The following is a 16,580-nucleotide window of genomic DNA, read 5'->3' as shown; positions in this document are numbered from 1 at the left end:
AGAGGCCATGGACCGAATCTGGGACTTTTAACATGCAAAACAGGTACCCCGTCACTGAGCTACCGTCCCTTCCCTGGACTGATGATTCCAGTTGAAGGAAAATGATTCCTATTGCATACAAATTATATTAATATTGTATCTGAATAAGGATGAGGAATTCAGAGCATAGGAAGCTGTCTCATACTAGGCTAGCGGTCCAGCCAACTCGGTATTGCCTATAGTTTTTAAATATACTTTGCAACGCAGCAGTAACAACAACAGACACACACAAAAAGCAACAGAAATAGGAGGACTTCTATCATGAAACATACTAATATACAGTCATTATTAACATCTCTTTTGATGTGGTGTGGGGGAGGGGGGAAACTACAATGATCAGCATGATGATGCCTCATGGTCACCAACATTGGGCATGTCTAGACCTCCCGACGGAGAGGGGAGGATCTCACGGGTGAGTTTGCCCATCCCAACTTAAAAGTGTATGTACACCCCCTATTATCGTAATGGGTTTTTTTCCTAGAACAAAATGTATATGAGCAATGGGTTCCAACCAAGATGAAGCTACTACAAGACATCCAGCTGGACACCAGGAAAAACTTCCTGACTGTTAGAGCAGTATGACAATGGAACTGATGACCTAGGGAGGTGGTGGGCTCTCCCAACTTAGAGGGATTCAAGCTGCATCTGGACAGCCCTCTGTCAGGGATGCTTTAAGGTGGATTCCTACATTGAGCAGGGGGTTGGCTCAATGGCCTTTTAGGCCCCTTCCAACTCTACTATTCTATGATTCTCCTTAAGGCATTATCTTCAACTAGCAGGGTTGGCCAGCTACTTCTTAGCAAGGCTCTGTGGTGTCCAATGCACTCAGAACTTCAATTCCCCTACTTTGACTGATAGCAGAACTCCAGGGATTTAGACTTTTTCCATCACCATCTACCTGATTTTCCTAACCGGAGATGTCAAGGACTCAATGTGCCCACAAAGCAGCTGTTCTGCTATTTGTCAGATATCTTTTTTTAAGAAAAACAAACAAACCCAAGTCCATGTTAGCTAATGGGAATAGGGAAAGCATTTTAGGTTGAGGGTGAGGGAAGGAAGCCCTGCCAAGCTATTTCTTCAGGGGATTGAAGCTCATTTTGTGCAGTAATTAGCTTAAGTGATTTCCCAGACGCACAAGTGACCAAAACAGGAACTCTGGCAAGCAACCAGTGTATTAATGCACACACGCACACCCCCTCCTTTACAAACACTTGATTGTAATGCACTATGGCCCATGTGCTCCTGCAGCCCTATAATCACGGGATTTGTCTCTGCTTTGTTTAACCTTCCTTGATGTTTTATTTAAGCGATTATTTATTCAAGGGTCGGTTCCAGAAGAATTCTACAGGGCAGGGTACTAATCTCTCGTTTAAATGGGGAAAGGATTTCCCAGCAAACGGGTTGAGACTCAATTGCTGTATTGGAACATGGCCAAGGGAAGGTGACGACGCATGAGTCAAGATGACAGACAGCGGGGTGGGTGAGGGGGCAATTGGGGCTTCTTAATCCTACTGGAGTCAATATTTGGAAGTAAGCCGAGATCTTTGTTGGGGTGATCTCTCCGTGTGCCTCCAAAGCACATTTTCTTTTTAGTGATCTTATTCTTTGTACGCCATTGGTGTTGCATACATAAAACAGACCAATCCCTGCTCCCAAGAAGTCTACAGTCTAAACCAGAAGAAAAGTTACAGAGGGAGGAGATACTAAGGAGGTAGGTGAGGGAGAAGTTGGACAGGTGTCATTATGGGTGCTTAAAACTTGGAAAACTGTCACACAGAAGAGGGCAAAGAAGAAGGAATAAGAAGAAATTTATTAGACACCTTTCTCTCAAAAAAGATTCAAGGTATCTTGCAGCAAGGATAAAAACATACAAAAAGTGGAACTAATTTAAAACTGCTACAATCCTCCTGCTCTCACTCTAGGTGACCTGCATAAGAACATAAGAAGCTCCCAGATGCTGGATCAGACCAAGGGTCCATCTAGTCCTGCACTCTGTTCACACAGTGGCCAACCAGCCATCGGCCAGGGATGAACAAGCAGGACATGGTGCAACAGCACCCTCCCACCCATGTTCCCCAGCAATTGGTGCACACAGGCTTACTGCCTTGAATACTGGAGATAGCACACAACCATCAGGGCTAGTAGCCATCGATAGTCTTCACCTCCAAGAATTTATCCAACCCCCTTTTAAAGCCATCCAAATTGGTGGCCATCACGACATCTTGTGGTAGTGAGTTCCAAAATTTAATTCTGCGGTGTGTGAAGAAGTCCTTCCTTTTATTTGTTCTGGATCTCCCACCAATCAGCTTCATGGCATGTCCCTTGCTTCTAGTATTTTGAGAGAGGGAGAAAAATGTCTCCCTATCCACCTTCTCCACACCAAGCATAATTTTGTACACCTCTATCATGTCTCCCGTTAGCCTCCTTTTTTCCAAGCTAAACAATCCCAGCTGATGTAACCTTCCCTCGTAGGGGAGATGCTCCAGCCCCTGAATCATTTTCGTTTCCCTTTTCTGCACTTTTTCCAGCTCTGCAACATCTTTTTTTGTAAGTGTGGTGACCAGAACTGTACACAGTATAGATTTCTATAAAGGCAAACTCAGGGTTAAACTAGACGGCCTACAATGTCCCCTCCAACTATAGGATTCTGGGAACGTAAGTGGAGACCATGAATTTCAATATTCCCAATTTCTATCCCTGGCACCACATAAATTTTTTACATGAAAATTCATAATAGTTTTTATGCACATTTCTCCTACTATATAATTTTTTGCATGTATACGTCCTAGTATACCCAATTTCTTTGCACGCAATCTTACTTCTATGATGCATTTGTTACCATTATTTCCTATAATAAACACATCTGGGTATGCATTCCTTGATCAGACAATTCCATTGCAAAATTTGAAGGAGTTCAAATTAGGGATGTGCTCCGCTCCGATTAGGAGCGTAGAAGCAGTAGCGGATTGGCCTGCTCCGCCTTACCCAGAGGCGGAGTAGGAGCGGACCGCGGACCCCCTAGAAGCAAGGCGAAGAGAAGCGACCATTTTTCGGAGCTCCGAGTTCAGTCGGAGCGCTCCGGTCGCCATCTTGAAAACATTTCGCCATAGGATTGCATTGCGGCAAATAATCGCGCATAACTACGTTGTTTTTGAAGCTATCGTTCTGGAAATTCTTGTGCACAGAGAGTCGTGGATGGGGGTCATTTTGAGACCACTCTCACCTCTCTGCGTGCTGTGGTTCACGTGCAATATTTTTTTAAAAATCGGGTCAACCGCGGGGCTCAAACTGCGTTTCGGCTTTTCGCCCATAGGATTGCATTGAGGGAAAGAATCGGGGATAACTGGGGGGGGGTTTAAGCTATCGTTCTGAAAATTCTTGTGCACAGAGAGTCGTGGATGGGGGTCATTTTGAGACCACTCTCAACTTTCTGCATCGTACGGGTCGCGGGCTAGAAGTTTTTTAAAAATAGGGTCAACCGCGGGGCTCCGTTTCGGCTTTTCGCCCATAGGATTGCATTGAGGGAAAGAATCGGGGATAACTGGGGGGGGTTTAAGCTATCGTTCTGAAAATTCTTGTGCACAGAGAGTCGTGGATGGGGGTCATTTTGAGACCACTCTCAACTTTCTGCGTGCTGTGGTTCACGTGCAATATTTTTTTAAAAATCGGGGTTTGGGTTTTTTTTTTTTATTATTATTATTTTTTTGGAAGCGATGACAGGCACATTCAACTCCCAATCCTGATGAGAATTCATCTCCTCAGAAAGCATCCTCCTCCAATCCCAGCGTTGGAGGGGGGACTAAGGCAGACCCACCCTGAGAACTTTCTGTTTTGTGTCTCTTTGTGGGTTGGCGTTCGTGGAGGGAACACTTACTTAGCTAGTGCTCCTGCTTTGGAGATAGATTAATTTAATATAGGTTTAGTTTGGCGCGTGTGTGTGTTTGTTTGCTTCTTTCTGACTTGTAGCTTAGTTTGCCCTGTGTTTTCCCCTTACTTTGATTTAATATAAACTTTATTTTTGAATTTTGGAGTGTGTGGTTGGGTTGGTTGCCCCCCCCCTTCCCTGTATTAAAGCCTGACTGTTCTGCTTTTGTGAAAGCTTTCTTTTGAAAGCATACACACACTTTTTGTCCCATTTCCCTACATTTATATTCTTAAACATATTTTATTATATTCTTTCACATAGTCCATTAGTATATATTCTCATACATATTATATTAGTATTCATATTTTGTTCTTCTTATAGTAGTGGTTGGTTCTTTTTCCCCCTCCCCTCTCTTAAATCCTGATTGTGTTTCCTTCTATCTTCTATATACCAAATATACCAAAAAAATTGGATTCTCTTTTTCTTCTCTGTGTAACTTCGACGGAGTGGGCTGCTTTTGTCAAGTTCAACAGGCAGCCACAGATTGAGCATTTTGGGGAAAGCATACGCACACCATTTCCCTATTCTTAAACATATTATTATTATATTCTTTGACATAGTCTTAGTAGTCTATTAGTATACATTCTCATACATATTAGTAGTAGTATTCATATTTTGTTCTTCTTATAGTAGTGGTTGTCCCATTTCTTGTCCCATTTCCCTACATTTATTAGTAATATTCTAAAACATATTATTATATTCTTGTAGATATTCTTAGTAGTATATTCTCATACATATTAGTAGTAGTATATTTTATTGTTCTTGTCCCATTTCCCTACATTTAAACATATTATATTCTTCTTATACATATTCTTAGTAGTACCTTATACATAGTATTAGTAGTATTAATATTTTGTTAGTCATCATGAAAAGAGAAAGCAGGCGTGCTGAAAGCAGCAAGGCTCAGTCTGCCAGCAGGGCTTCCTCTCCTCCTGTGAAACTCAAACGGGCAACTCCTTGGCTGACTGCTCCAAAACAGAAGCAGGACAAGCAGCAGGCAGAGCCACTCTCTTCTGCAACTTGTGCCCGGCGTTCTCTTTTTGAGGGTGGGAATGGGAAAAGTGCCCGTTTGCAAGAGGCACGTGGCAGCAGTGCCATTAGAGGAGGAGGAGTATCCCCAACTCCTTCATTCTCCTTTCAGCCCACGAGCCCGCTGATGGACCTAGACGAGGTCCTCAGCACAGTGGAGGGGGGGGAGGAGGAGGAGGCGGTGGGCCTCCAGGATGTGGGGGCTGAGGAGGAGCAGCAGCAGGCCGAGGCTCTCTCCCCAGTCTCATCCCACACCCCTGTTTCTGTGGCAACACCAGAGAGCTCAGGCGGGCAATTGGTGGTGTCACCACAGAAACGAAAGACAAGCATCGTGTGGGACCACTTTGAGTTGGGAGCGGATCCCCGCTTTGCTGTCTGTCGCCACTGCAAACTCAGCCTAAGCAGGGGTTCATCGACAGGGCATTATGGAACCAGCAGCATGAAGATGCATCTTCATAGGCAGCACCAGGCGATCTTGCTGGGGAAAGAGGCGGGCAAGGCGACTGGTTCCAGGGGAAAGCCGAAGGCTGCTGCTGGCACTGCCACTCTAAGCTCTCCATCTCCCATCCCCACAAGGGTTAGGCAGGCAACCCTGCAGGACATGGGGTGGGGGAAGTATTGACCCACAAGATGGCGTTTTCCAATGCCCACCCAGGGTGCTACTGTGTTGGGGCATCTGCCGGGACTGACTCCTCCCCAATACTAGATCTATGACATGTCACTCTGCCTGCCCCTCTGCTAGCCTGTCCTCCTCGGTGACCGACTCGCTGGGATGGTTTGCGTTTGCAATGCGTGACTAACTGCAATGCTGGCTTAGAAACCAGCCATCACTTCCTTGTGCCCCCAGAAATGCCCGCAGCCTGCCTGCCTGCCTGCCCGCCTCCCCCGGGGTGCTGCTGTGGTGGGGCATCTGCCAGGACTGACTCCTCGCCTACTCTGCCTGCCTCTCTGCCCGCCTGGTGCCTGGTTTGCTCCCAATCGTCCTCCTCTGTGCCCCTCAAGGCGTAACTGCTGGCTTAGAAAGAAACAACCAGCCATCTTTGCCTCACTTTGCGCCCACTTATGGGTTGGTTTGCTATGCGTTAGTGCTCAAGCCATCCTTGCGGCACTACAATGCATGCTGCCTGCCTGCTTTCCATTGATGGTGCTATATAAATAAATAATAATAATAATAATAATTCTCCCCTTCCCGCCTTGCAGCGATGGTGTATGTGTCTTGCTTTGACTAAGGGGAGAAGTCCTTCCTGCGCTCACTTAGACTTTATCAAATTCAATAATCCCTTTTTCAAATGTGCCAGAAGATTTAGGGTTATCTCGTGGCATGTTGGGATTGCCTTGGAACTGGCCCCATTGAGCTGTCTGCAATTGCAACTTTAAATCCCTGACATACTGGAGTGTTCAAATTTCAAAAGTTCCCCTAACATCAGGGGATGATGGGATTGCCTTGAAACTTGGCGTGCATGTGGACACGTGGATAAGCTATCATGGTGCTGAGTTTGAGGTTTCTAACGTGCAAATTGACGTAGTTGTAGAATGGGACTTGATTTGGGGTGAGTTAAAAAGTTTAAGCCGCGCCAAAAATCAGGGGATGATGGGATTTGCTTGCAACTTGGCGTGCATGTGGACACATGGATAAGCTCTCCTGGTGCCGAGTTTGAGGTTTCTAACATGCAAATTGACGGAGCTATCCCAAGGGGTGTGAATGGGGTGCCCGATTTTCATAAATTCCCCAAAAATCAGGGGATGATGGGATTGCCTTGAAACTTGGCGTGCATGTGGACACGTGGATAAGCTATCATGGTGCTGAGTTTGAGGTTTCTAACGTGCAAATTGACGTAGTTGTAGAATGGGACAATTTGGGGTGAGTTAAGCCATGCCAAAAATCAGGGGATGATGGGATTTGCTTGCAACTTGGCGTGCATGTGGACACATGGATAAGCTCTCCTGGTGCCGAGTTTGAGGTTTCTAACATGCAAATTGACGGAGCTATCCCAAGGGGTGTGAATGGGGTGCCCGATTTTCATAAATTCCCCAAAAATCAGGGGATGATGGGATTGCCTTGAAACTTGGCGTGCATGTGGACACGTGGATAAGCTATCATGGTGCTGAGTTTGAGGTTTCTAACGTGCAAATTGACGGAGCTATCTAAAGGGGTGTGAATTAGGGTTATGGGAGGTGCGTTAGAGGGTAGAGCCGCGCCAAAAATCAGGGGATGATGGGATTTGCTTGCAACTTGGCGTGCATGTGGACACATGGATAAGCTGCCCTGGTGCCGAGTTTGAGGTTTGTAACATGCAAATTGACGGAGCTATCCCAAGGGGTGTGAATGGGGTGCCCGATTTTCAAAAATTCGCCAAAAATCAGGGGATGATGGGATTGCCTTGAAACTTGGCGTGTGTGTGTATACGCCCATGAGGTGTCATGGTGCCAAACGTGAGGTTTCTAACTTCAACGGAAAAAAAGTTGTTTACTTTTTTAGCTTTCAATGCAAGCCTATGGGGGGGCAAAAACGGAGCTCCGGATCCGATCCGGAGCTCCGGGCGGAGCGGAGCGGAAGTGGGCGGAGCGGGGGCGGGGCGGAGCGACCCGCTCCGAAAAATGGCGGATCTGCAAGTGAAGCGGAGCGGGGGGTCCGTGCACACCCCTAGTTCAAATGATAACTGAGTTTTGCATGATGTTTCAAAAGTATGAAATTAGGTCATGAACTAATTTCTTCCTCATTCTTACTGTGTCTACAACGAGTGCCAAAAACGGAGAAAAACAGGAAATGCTTTTCAACTTTCATACAAAATGAACACCAAAAAATCCTCAGCGGGACCTTTTTAAGCACTTTGCGGTTACATCCCCGGCGCTCTAGTTAAGTGCGTACAAAAGTAAGACGCTGCTGAGCAGGTAGGACAGGTGACAGGTACCTTGTTTGTACATATCATGGTACATATCGATCCTCCCAGAGTGCAGGACACGGAATAACGGGCTCAAGTTAAAGGAAGCCAGATTCCAGCTGGACATCAGGAAAAACTTCCTGACTGTTAGAGCAGTACGACATTGGAACCAGTTACCTAGGGAGGTGGTGGGCTCTCCCACACTAGAGGCATTCAAGAGGCAGCTGGACAACCATCTGTCAGGGATGCTTTAGGGTGGATTCCTGCATTGAGCAGGGGGTTGGACTCGATGGCCTTGTAGGCCCCTTCCAACTCTGCTATTCTGTGATTCTATGATTCTATCTCAGGGCCAGTCACACCATGGCTAGATGAGGGGGTTGGAGGGCAACGATTTCAAGATTTTATGATCGTGAGATCGTCACCCTCGTCTACATGTGGTGCATGACATCACGACCACCATTTTTAAAGGAGAAGGAGCGCACAAGCTCTCGAATGGATATCGTATTTTTTTTTTTAAAAAAAAAACTTGCCTTCCTCCCCACTCCCAATGGGCACAGAGCTCTTGAGGTTACTTGCGAGGAGCTGGGACAACCTGTGATGCCCAGCAACACATTGTGGTCTTAGGATCATCCCGAGACTGTGGAAAAAGCAGGAAAAAAAGGGTAGGGTGATATCCTGGGCCAAGGGAGGGATCATTCCTCCCTACTCCCAGGATGACCTGTGCGTCATGTGGATGCACAGGGATGATCCAGGGGTGATCCCCGGGATATCACCTGGTCTAGCCATGGTCTCAGTGTGTTATATTTGATCGCTGCTCATGCCCAAGCAATGTTGCAATTCTTCAGCTTTTAGCACACACGATGGATCCATTTTGGTGAGCCCCCTCTCAAAGTGAAGCCAGGCACGATCCAGCCATGGCCACCGAGTGATAAAGATGCAAATAATTTCAGCCTTCCCTGATTCTAATTCATCACTCAGCTAACAAGGCCAATACCAGCACCGGATATGAGTGCCCCATGGCTGTAAATTCTCCCAGCATGGTTCTATGACTTTCTAAAAAATAAAACTGTGTGTGCTGATGCGCCCTGGCGCTTGCTTGTGGAGCCAGCCAATGTGCTAAAGAAATCTTCTATATGTTTCATTCTGACTCCGTTGTTTTGAATCTTTTGATGGCAATATGGTCACCCACCAAGTGGGGCCAGGGGATTTTAAAAAATGCAATATATGCCCCTTCTTAGGACTTTATCAAAAACTATCCTTATAACATTTTTTCCGGAACTAATGTATTTATTATATTTATATCCCACTTTTCTCCCAAGAAGCTCAAGGAGGTATATAAACTGTTCTGTCTCTGAGGGAAGTAAGGACAGTCATAGCTCGGAACAGGGCCTTTTTGGTAGTGACTCCCAAGCTCTGGGACCTTCTGCAAAGGAGGTTCAAAAATCCACATCTCTGCTTGGGGTTCCAGAGACCTTGCAACCCTTTTTCATTCTTTGCAAGCACTTGGGCTTGACTTCATTTCTGCATTTAGTTCCTCTTCCTCATTGGTGTGGCTTGATTTTTAAATTCAATCACTGTTTTGTTTGATGCTCAACAGATGTTTTAGCTTGCCCTGATTGAATTTTTTGGCAAAACATCTGGAGGGCCATGCAAGCTTGTTTCACATTGCGAGCTAAAGACCATCAACTCGGGGCACCAGCTCTTGATTTGAGATACTTCTAAACACTACATGCTAGACAAATTCTGAGCTGGGTCATGACAACATTTGGTGACAACAATAGTTGTGCAATCCTTCAGGCCATGCAAAACCTGTGCTTTATCTAAGTACAAGGGATATCTTGCTTCCATTCACATTTTAATGGAAACCTTCCTAAATGTGCAGTTTCTAACCACTATTCGAAACGTAACTCAGTTACAATTCAAAAGGTGTATTTCTCCAAATTTTGCAATGGAGTTCTCCATTTTGAAAATGGAGACAGTCTTTTAGCATTTAAAAAAGCAATAAAGACTGATCTATTCTGGCAGGCCTATCCAGTGGAATTTTAGAATGTTTTTTAGGATGTTTTAAGGATGTCTTAATCATGTATACTATGTTTTTAATCAGTATTTATGTGTTTTATTCACTGTTATTCCCTGCCTCAATCAAAGTGGGGAGGTGGGTAAGAAATAAATTATTATTATTATTATTTAAAAAGTGTACAAAAATTCATATAGTAAAGGAAATAATGTTCACAAGTGCATTATATTAGGAAACTTATTTGCAAAAATGTGTATATTAGGAACAAATGCATACAGAAAGACATGGATTTGGAGAAATGCACAAAGAATGCTTATGAATTTGCATGCAGACTTCGAAAACCAAACTTGAGAATGGGGAATCGAAATTGACACATCTGTCCATCCTTCGCTGTATTTCCGATCTATGAACCATATTGGCACAATCTTTTCTAATAAGGGCAGAACGTTGTGGGGTTGAGGGAGGGAGGGAGAGAGAGAGAGAAAGAAACATAACCCAGGCTGAGAAAAATGAAGAGTGCAGAATGCTTGCATTGAGTTGGCCCACAGAATTGATAACATCTTACTTTTCTGCCTTGAAAAGGGTTGCTCTCGAGGGTTTGCATTCAAGTTATCTTTCAAGAAGGCGTTCCAAAAGAGTAAACACCCCACAGAGGAACAGGTCAAAAGCAGAGCCCCCCTGTGGAGTCTGAAATGCACTTGCTTAAAAGACAGCGGTCTTTTGATCAGCTCAAGGATGCAATCGCCAGCTGTTCGCTCAGAACAACACACCAAAGAGAAGGACTGACGACACACCTTCTCCAGGTGAGACTCTCCCCACTAGGTCAACAGCTTATGCTTAAACCTTTTGACGACCACAGGAATGGTACATGCCTGCTCAAAAAAGCCTCCCCTCCCCTCTCCATTTGATTCCTCGGTTTACAGAGATATTCCAGGAGAGAGAGAGAGAGAGGATTGCCTCTCAGAGATGTTTGTCAACCAGCAAGAGCTCTTCGCAACTCCTGTGCGTTTCTCATCATTAGACAGAGTTGCCATGAGTGGAGATTTCGCCACCGCCCTGTCCCTCTTAATGTCGCTCCACCACAGTGCAAGGGGAGCCTTGCTTTGTACTGATTTGGCATCACCTAACATTTCTGCTCTCGGAGAAATGACAACTGCTCAACTTAAACCAGAGACAGAGAACAGTTTGCTGTTATTCTTGCACTGCCGGAGCATTAAAGGTTGCATAACAGAGACGTCGCTTCCCACTGGATCCATATTCCTCCTAGTGTTGGCCTGGCCGGGTTTTGTATGCTTTAAAAATTTGCAAAACCTGGTAGGGAAGTGATTCGTTGGCCCAGGTTTAGAATCCCCCTCCCAAGACCGACTGCTATCCCAGCCCAAAAAAGGGCAGAGAAAAGAGTGGGACAATGTTGTCCATCTCATACAACCTTCAACACTTTCAAAGTGTATCAGTTGACTCTCCAAGTTATGGTATTAATGGCAGACTGTGCTTTTGAACTTGGATTTTGCCTCATTAAAAAGCAAAGAGGAAAACTCTTAAAGCAGCAGGGAACGATTTTAATTAAAAAATAATAATGTTAAGGTGCAGAGAAGGAATTTTTATTTAATCACAAGTTGTAAAGGTTTCTTTTGACTTATTATCAGAACACTTTGACTTCTCTAGTTCTGCATGTACAGAAGTTTATGTACTCAGTGTAAAATCTAGTATCTGGCATGAGATCCTGGGAATTGTTTTTCTGATATATATTTTTTCAGCAGTTGTTGGGTTTTATGTTTTGTTTAGTTTTCCTAGCAGTTACTACTGTGGAAATTTATTTCTTTATTGCAATTAATTATATGCTGCCTTTCAGGACATACTAATCCTTCTAAGGCAGCCTACAAGTAACACCAAAAATATTAAAATCACAATACCGATATTCACAAATACAAATTCATCCGCGTTTGCACAAACTGAAGGCTTGCACGGATTGAAGTTTTGGACAAATTGAGGTCACAATGCGCATAATTTGCACAAATTGCAGTCGGGTTTGTTCAAATTGTGCGAAACAGGCAAATTTGCGCAAATCGTGGGTGAGATTTGCCCAAATTTTAAAATACGGAAAGCCCACTAACTGGCCTGACCTGATGCAAAGGACGCTCATTCTGACATCGCTATGAAACATGCATTAGGGTTACACCCCAAATGTGCCTCTAACCAGTTGCTGAGAACAAGCAGGAGACAGCCCTCGCCTGCACGCTCCACTCAAAAGGTTCCCAAGAAGCATGTGGTGGAGGATCTCTGTTGGGAACAGAATGCTGCACTAGATGGGCCTTTTGATTGATCCCGCAAGATGATCGTTAGATTGATGTATCCCACCCTGCCCCCTGCCAACTTTACCCAGTCCCTTTCCAACAGTCATTCGAAAACCTCAGTTCAGATTACAACAAGCAAACATGCAAACAGTTGTCTGTAAGTGTTATGCACCCCCAAAACAACCCCCAAATGTTTGTTTATTCGATTTAACCAAACATGGAGTCCTAAATTATTTGCATTCTGCATCCTGAACGCTGCACATTTGCAGTGATGCCTAAACCGTGATTAGCATTCCCTGGGCACCAAATATAACATTCTCTTGGTGGGCGTTCTTTATATTTCTTCACAGGCAGGGAGTGCTGGCTATCAGCCATGCAAACGAGAGGGGGGGAAAGGCAAATGAGTTCATTCTTCTTAAAACAATATGTTACCCCGTGTACTTGATTGTCTTGAAAGAGAATGCATATTTCTGCGTATTTATAAGCCACATTATTATATCATTGTCCCAATAGACCTTTGTGGGAGTAAGGAGGATGTATGCGTGGAGAGAGTATCGTACCTTTCCCTTGGGGTCTCATGTCGTGTAGCATAATAAGACTCTTTAGGAAATGGCTTAGAAAGATGGAGGAGGAAGAAACATGAATGAGTGGGTGGTTTAAAACCTGTCCTGCTGTCCAAACAGAGAAGAGGCTATAGAAACAACCTAGCAGGGAAGAAACATTTGCCCTGTTATGAGCTTTTCATTCTTTAAGTTCCTCAAAAGACTCTTTTTTTCCCCTTAAAAAGTCTTCTCATGTGATTACATGTCTCTCAAGGACTCATATCGTAAATCTGGCTGGAATTATAAATGGCAGTTAAACGGCTCGCACAAATCCATCGGGAGATCCTTCGCGGTTTTCTCTCAGCTGCTTCTTCATTTTGCGGCTTCACGTGCATCCTTGCTCTAGAGGCCAATTCACACATCACCGAACTGGCATGCGCAAGAGCAGAGGGAGCGGGAGAATCCAGGCTGAGTTGGTTATGTGGTGGAGCTCTCTGACTGGGACCGTCAGCAAAACTGCCTGAGATTCGGTGCGTTCATGCTCTCTGCTCACATACACATGAACAGCCGAAAGCTGATCTCAGCTGGATGGTAGACATGTTTGCTGGATAGTGCACATTAAGAACATCAGAAGAGCCCTCACACTGAGGGTCCATCTAGTCCAGGACTCTGTTCACACAGTGGCCAACCAGCTGTCAACTAAGGACCAACAAAGTAACAGCGCTCTCCCACCCATGTTCCCCAGCAACTGGCTTACTCCCCAGTTTGAGGCTTACTGCCTCAAATACTGGTGGTAGCACATAACCATCAGGGCTAGTAGCCATTGATAGCCTTCTCCTCCAGGAATTTATCCAACCCCTCTTTTAAAGCCATCCAACTTGGTGTGTTCTGACTGGCAGTGGCTCAGGTATACGGTCCTTCTAACCACCTGCTACCTAGTCCTTTTGACTGGAGATGGTAGTGTGTGTGTTTTCATGCACATCATTCAAATGTATGCATGGTGACAAATGCATTTTTTTTATTTTTTGCAGGGGAGATGTCCACAAATCATATGCAAACTAGGGAATGTACAGACTTCAACTGCAGATCATGGCTGAGCCCATGTTTGATCCAGAAGGTGTGAACTGAATAATTTACTTCAGTCAGCAAAGACTAGGCTGACACGCATTACCCAGAAGACCTTCTCTTCTGTTGCTCCCAGACTGTGGAATTGCATGCCGGAGGAGACTCATCAACTTAACAGTCTACTAGCATTCAAGAAAGCTATGAAGACTGATCTCTTCCGGCAGGCCTATCCAGTGGAATTTTAGGTTGCTTTTAGTATGCTTTTAGGTTGTTTTTAGGATGTTTTTTTAACAGTGTATACTATGTTTTTAAACAGTAGTTTATATATTTTATGCTTGCTGTCGTTCCCCGCCTCGATACAGTCAGAGAGGCAGATAAGAAATATATTATTATTATTATTATTATTATTATTATTATTATTATTATTCCTGATCAAAAATTAACTGAAACAAATTTCTGACACATTGTTATGTGGGAATTATGATCACAAAGAGAGAGAAAGAGAGACAGACAGACAGACAGACAGACAGGAACCCTCCCAAGTAAAACAAATTTGGAAAACTATGCAAATCTTGGCAATGGAGAAGCACTGTGTTAGAACAGCCTGTGAGGAGAAACAGACACAGAGAGAAAATACTTGAATGCTAAGCCAGTGTCTAATGACTCCTGGGACAACTTCCCTCTATTCGCACTTGCAGCTTTTCCTGCTAATTGTCATTGTAACTATCCTCTTCTTCACAATGCCAATCAGTTCCAAGGTCTCTGGCAAAAAAACAACGCGGGGACTTGGATTCCCAGTTGCCTAGATTTCAAAACGTAGGAATATTGCCTCTCCGGCAGGTCTTGCATAGCCTATCGAACCCCAGATTCCATTGGGCCCACTCCAAATGAGCAGCTGTCTCATCTTGTGAGGCCACCCACAGCTTTCGCTTTGAGATGAAGGACCCCCTGGTTCTACTACTCATCAAGTGGTATTGTGCAGTGATTCCATCTACAAATCGCATAGCCACCAACCGCACCTCTGTTGGTGGTGAGTTAGAGTTGGGTCAGCTTTACTATGAGGCAGAGTGAAGCAATCCCCTCAGGTGGCAGGTGTTGTGCCATGCCTAGCCCTGTTCCCCCTGGGTTGGAAGAAGGTGTCTCAAGTGCTCAATCAGAATCAGACTCTGAAATAGAGGAGTCAGCGCCAGACACAGGCCAGCCTGTAACAGTGAGGGAGATACCTCTCACGGTTTCTTCTCCAGCTGGGAGCGATCCCTCTCCAGAGCTTATCTCCTCGAGGGCAAATCCTACACACTCAGTGGGAAGTGATCATTCTTCTGGAGGAGAGCACCCCGACAGGCTGGCTGATGCTAGGGTGCGCCGCAGGCTAAAATGCATAGAGTGAAAGGTAGGCGTGAGACAGTCGGCCTGGCTCGCATTGTGCCAGAACCCACCTCCAAACCAGCCTCTCTGAATTTATTTATTTATTTATTTATTTATTTATTTATTTATTTATTTTATTACATTTTGGGAATAGTAACGGGCTTTACTAATAGTAATGGCTGCGAGAGCTGGACCATAAGGAAAGCTGAGCGAAGGAAGATAGATGCTTTTGAACTGTGGTGTTGGAGGAAAATGCTGAGAGTGCCTTGGACTGCAAGAAGATCCAACCAGTCCATACTCCAGGAAATAAAGCCAGACTGCTCACTTGAGGGAATGGTATTAAAGGCAAAACTGAAGTACTTTGGCCACATAATGAGAAGACAGGATACCCTGGAGAAGAGGCTGATGCTAGGGAAAGTGGAAGGCAAAAGGAAGAGGGGCCGACCAAGGGCAAGATGGAGGGATGATATTCTGGAGGTGACAGACTCGACCTTGGGGGAGCTAGGGGTGGCGACGGCCGACAGAAAGCTCTGGCGTGGGCTGGTCCATGAAGTCACGAAGAGTCGGAAGCGACTGAACGAATAAACAACAACAACGGCCTTTGGGAAAAGGCTTCCTGTCCTCCTTGAGGGGACCATTGTCTCGCTTAGTTTGCATAGTTTTGCCTACGGGAAAGTTTCCAAGAGGCTAGACTCTCTTCAGGTGGGAAGAGATATTTACTGCTTAATAAAAGCTTTGTGTATTACTTAGCAGGCCTCGTCATTTGTCTCCCATCGAAAGCAGGAGTTTCCTGAGAAACATGACATGTTGGGAGGCAGCTGCAGCAGCCTCTGTCCCATGTAGCCTACTCTGCATGTTCTAACCCAACCTATTGCCTGCAGCTGTGGTGGAGAATGCTGTCTCATCATCCGTTGAAGAGAGATTCATCTGCCAGTCCAGTTAGGTTTTGTACATAGAATGGGAAGGGGCGCCATCTTGTCCTTCACATCAGGCAGCAAAACACTTTGGGCTGCTCCTGGATACAGAACACGGCCACTTCCGTAGACCTAAATGAGCAATTTTGATCCTATGGCAGGAGGCCGTCATATAAGTATCCTGGTCCCAAACTGTTTTCAATTAAACACATTGCTAGACCATTAGGTTTCCAGTTATTTTAATCTTTTTTCAAATAATAATAATAATAATAAAAAATAGACCATACTGGGTTGTATTTTGCCACCTCTGGTGTAGACCATGTGCACCATGAACTTCTCTTACCTTGAGTGGTACAACTTGCATCAGAATGGCAAAGTTGGTGAGATGGTTACACAGACAGATAGAATAGTTGGCATTCCCACCTTCACGGACACAGCCTTCGTTAGACCAAACGCTGCTGCCGCTGCTGCAAACCACAAAAGGACAGGTTTTCCCACGTTATTACAA

The 16,580-nt window shown here is 44.9% G+C and overlaps 1 protein-coding gene across 2 annotated transcripts in view; it reads right to left on the bottom strand.

The window, feature by feature from the left end:
- The window catches only part of ADGRD1 (adhesion G protein-coupled receptor D1), a 192,207-nt gene that overhangs the window by 74,203 nt on the left and 101,424 nt on the right, over window positions 1-16,580 (bottom strand). For both annotated transcript variants that reach the window (XM_063144072.1, XM_063144073.1), the window contains one exon: window positions 16,416-16,539. In XM_063144072.1, the coding sequence (XP_063000142.1) occupies window positions 16,416-16,539 (124 nt within the window). The remainder of the gene's footprint in view (window positions 1-16,415; window positions 16,540-16,580) is intronic.

This window comes from Elgaria multicarinata, chromosome 18 (assembly GCF_023053635.1).
Source record: "Elgaria multicarinata webbii isolate HBS135686 ecotype San Diego chromosome 18, rElgMul1.1.pri, whole genome shotgun sequence".
Lineage (NCBI taxonomy): Eukaryota > Metazoa > Chordata > Lepidosauria > Squamata > Anguidae > Elgaria > Elgaria multicarinata.
Note: the sequence above shows the minus strand (reverse complement) of the source record. Positions and strands in the feature narration are given on the sequence as shown.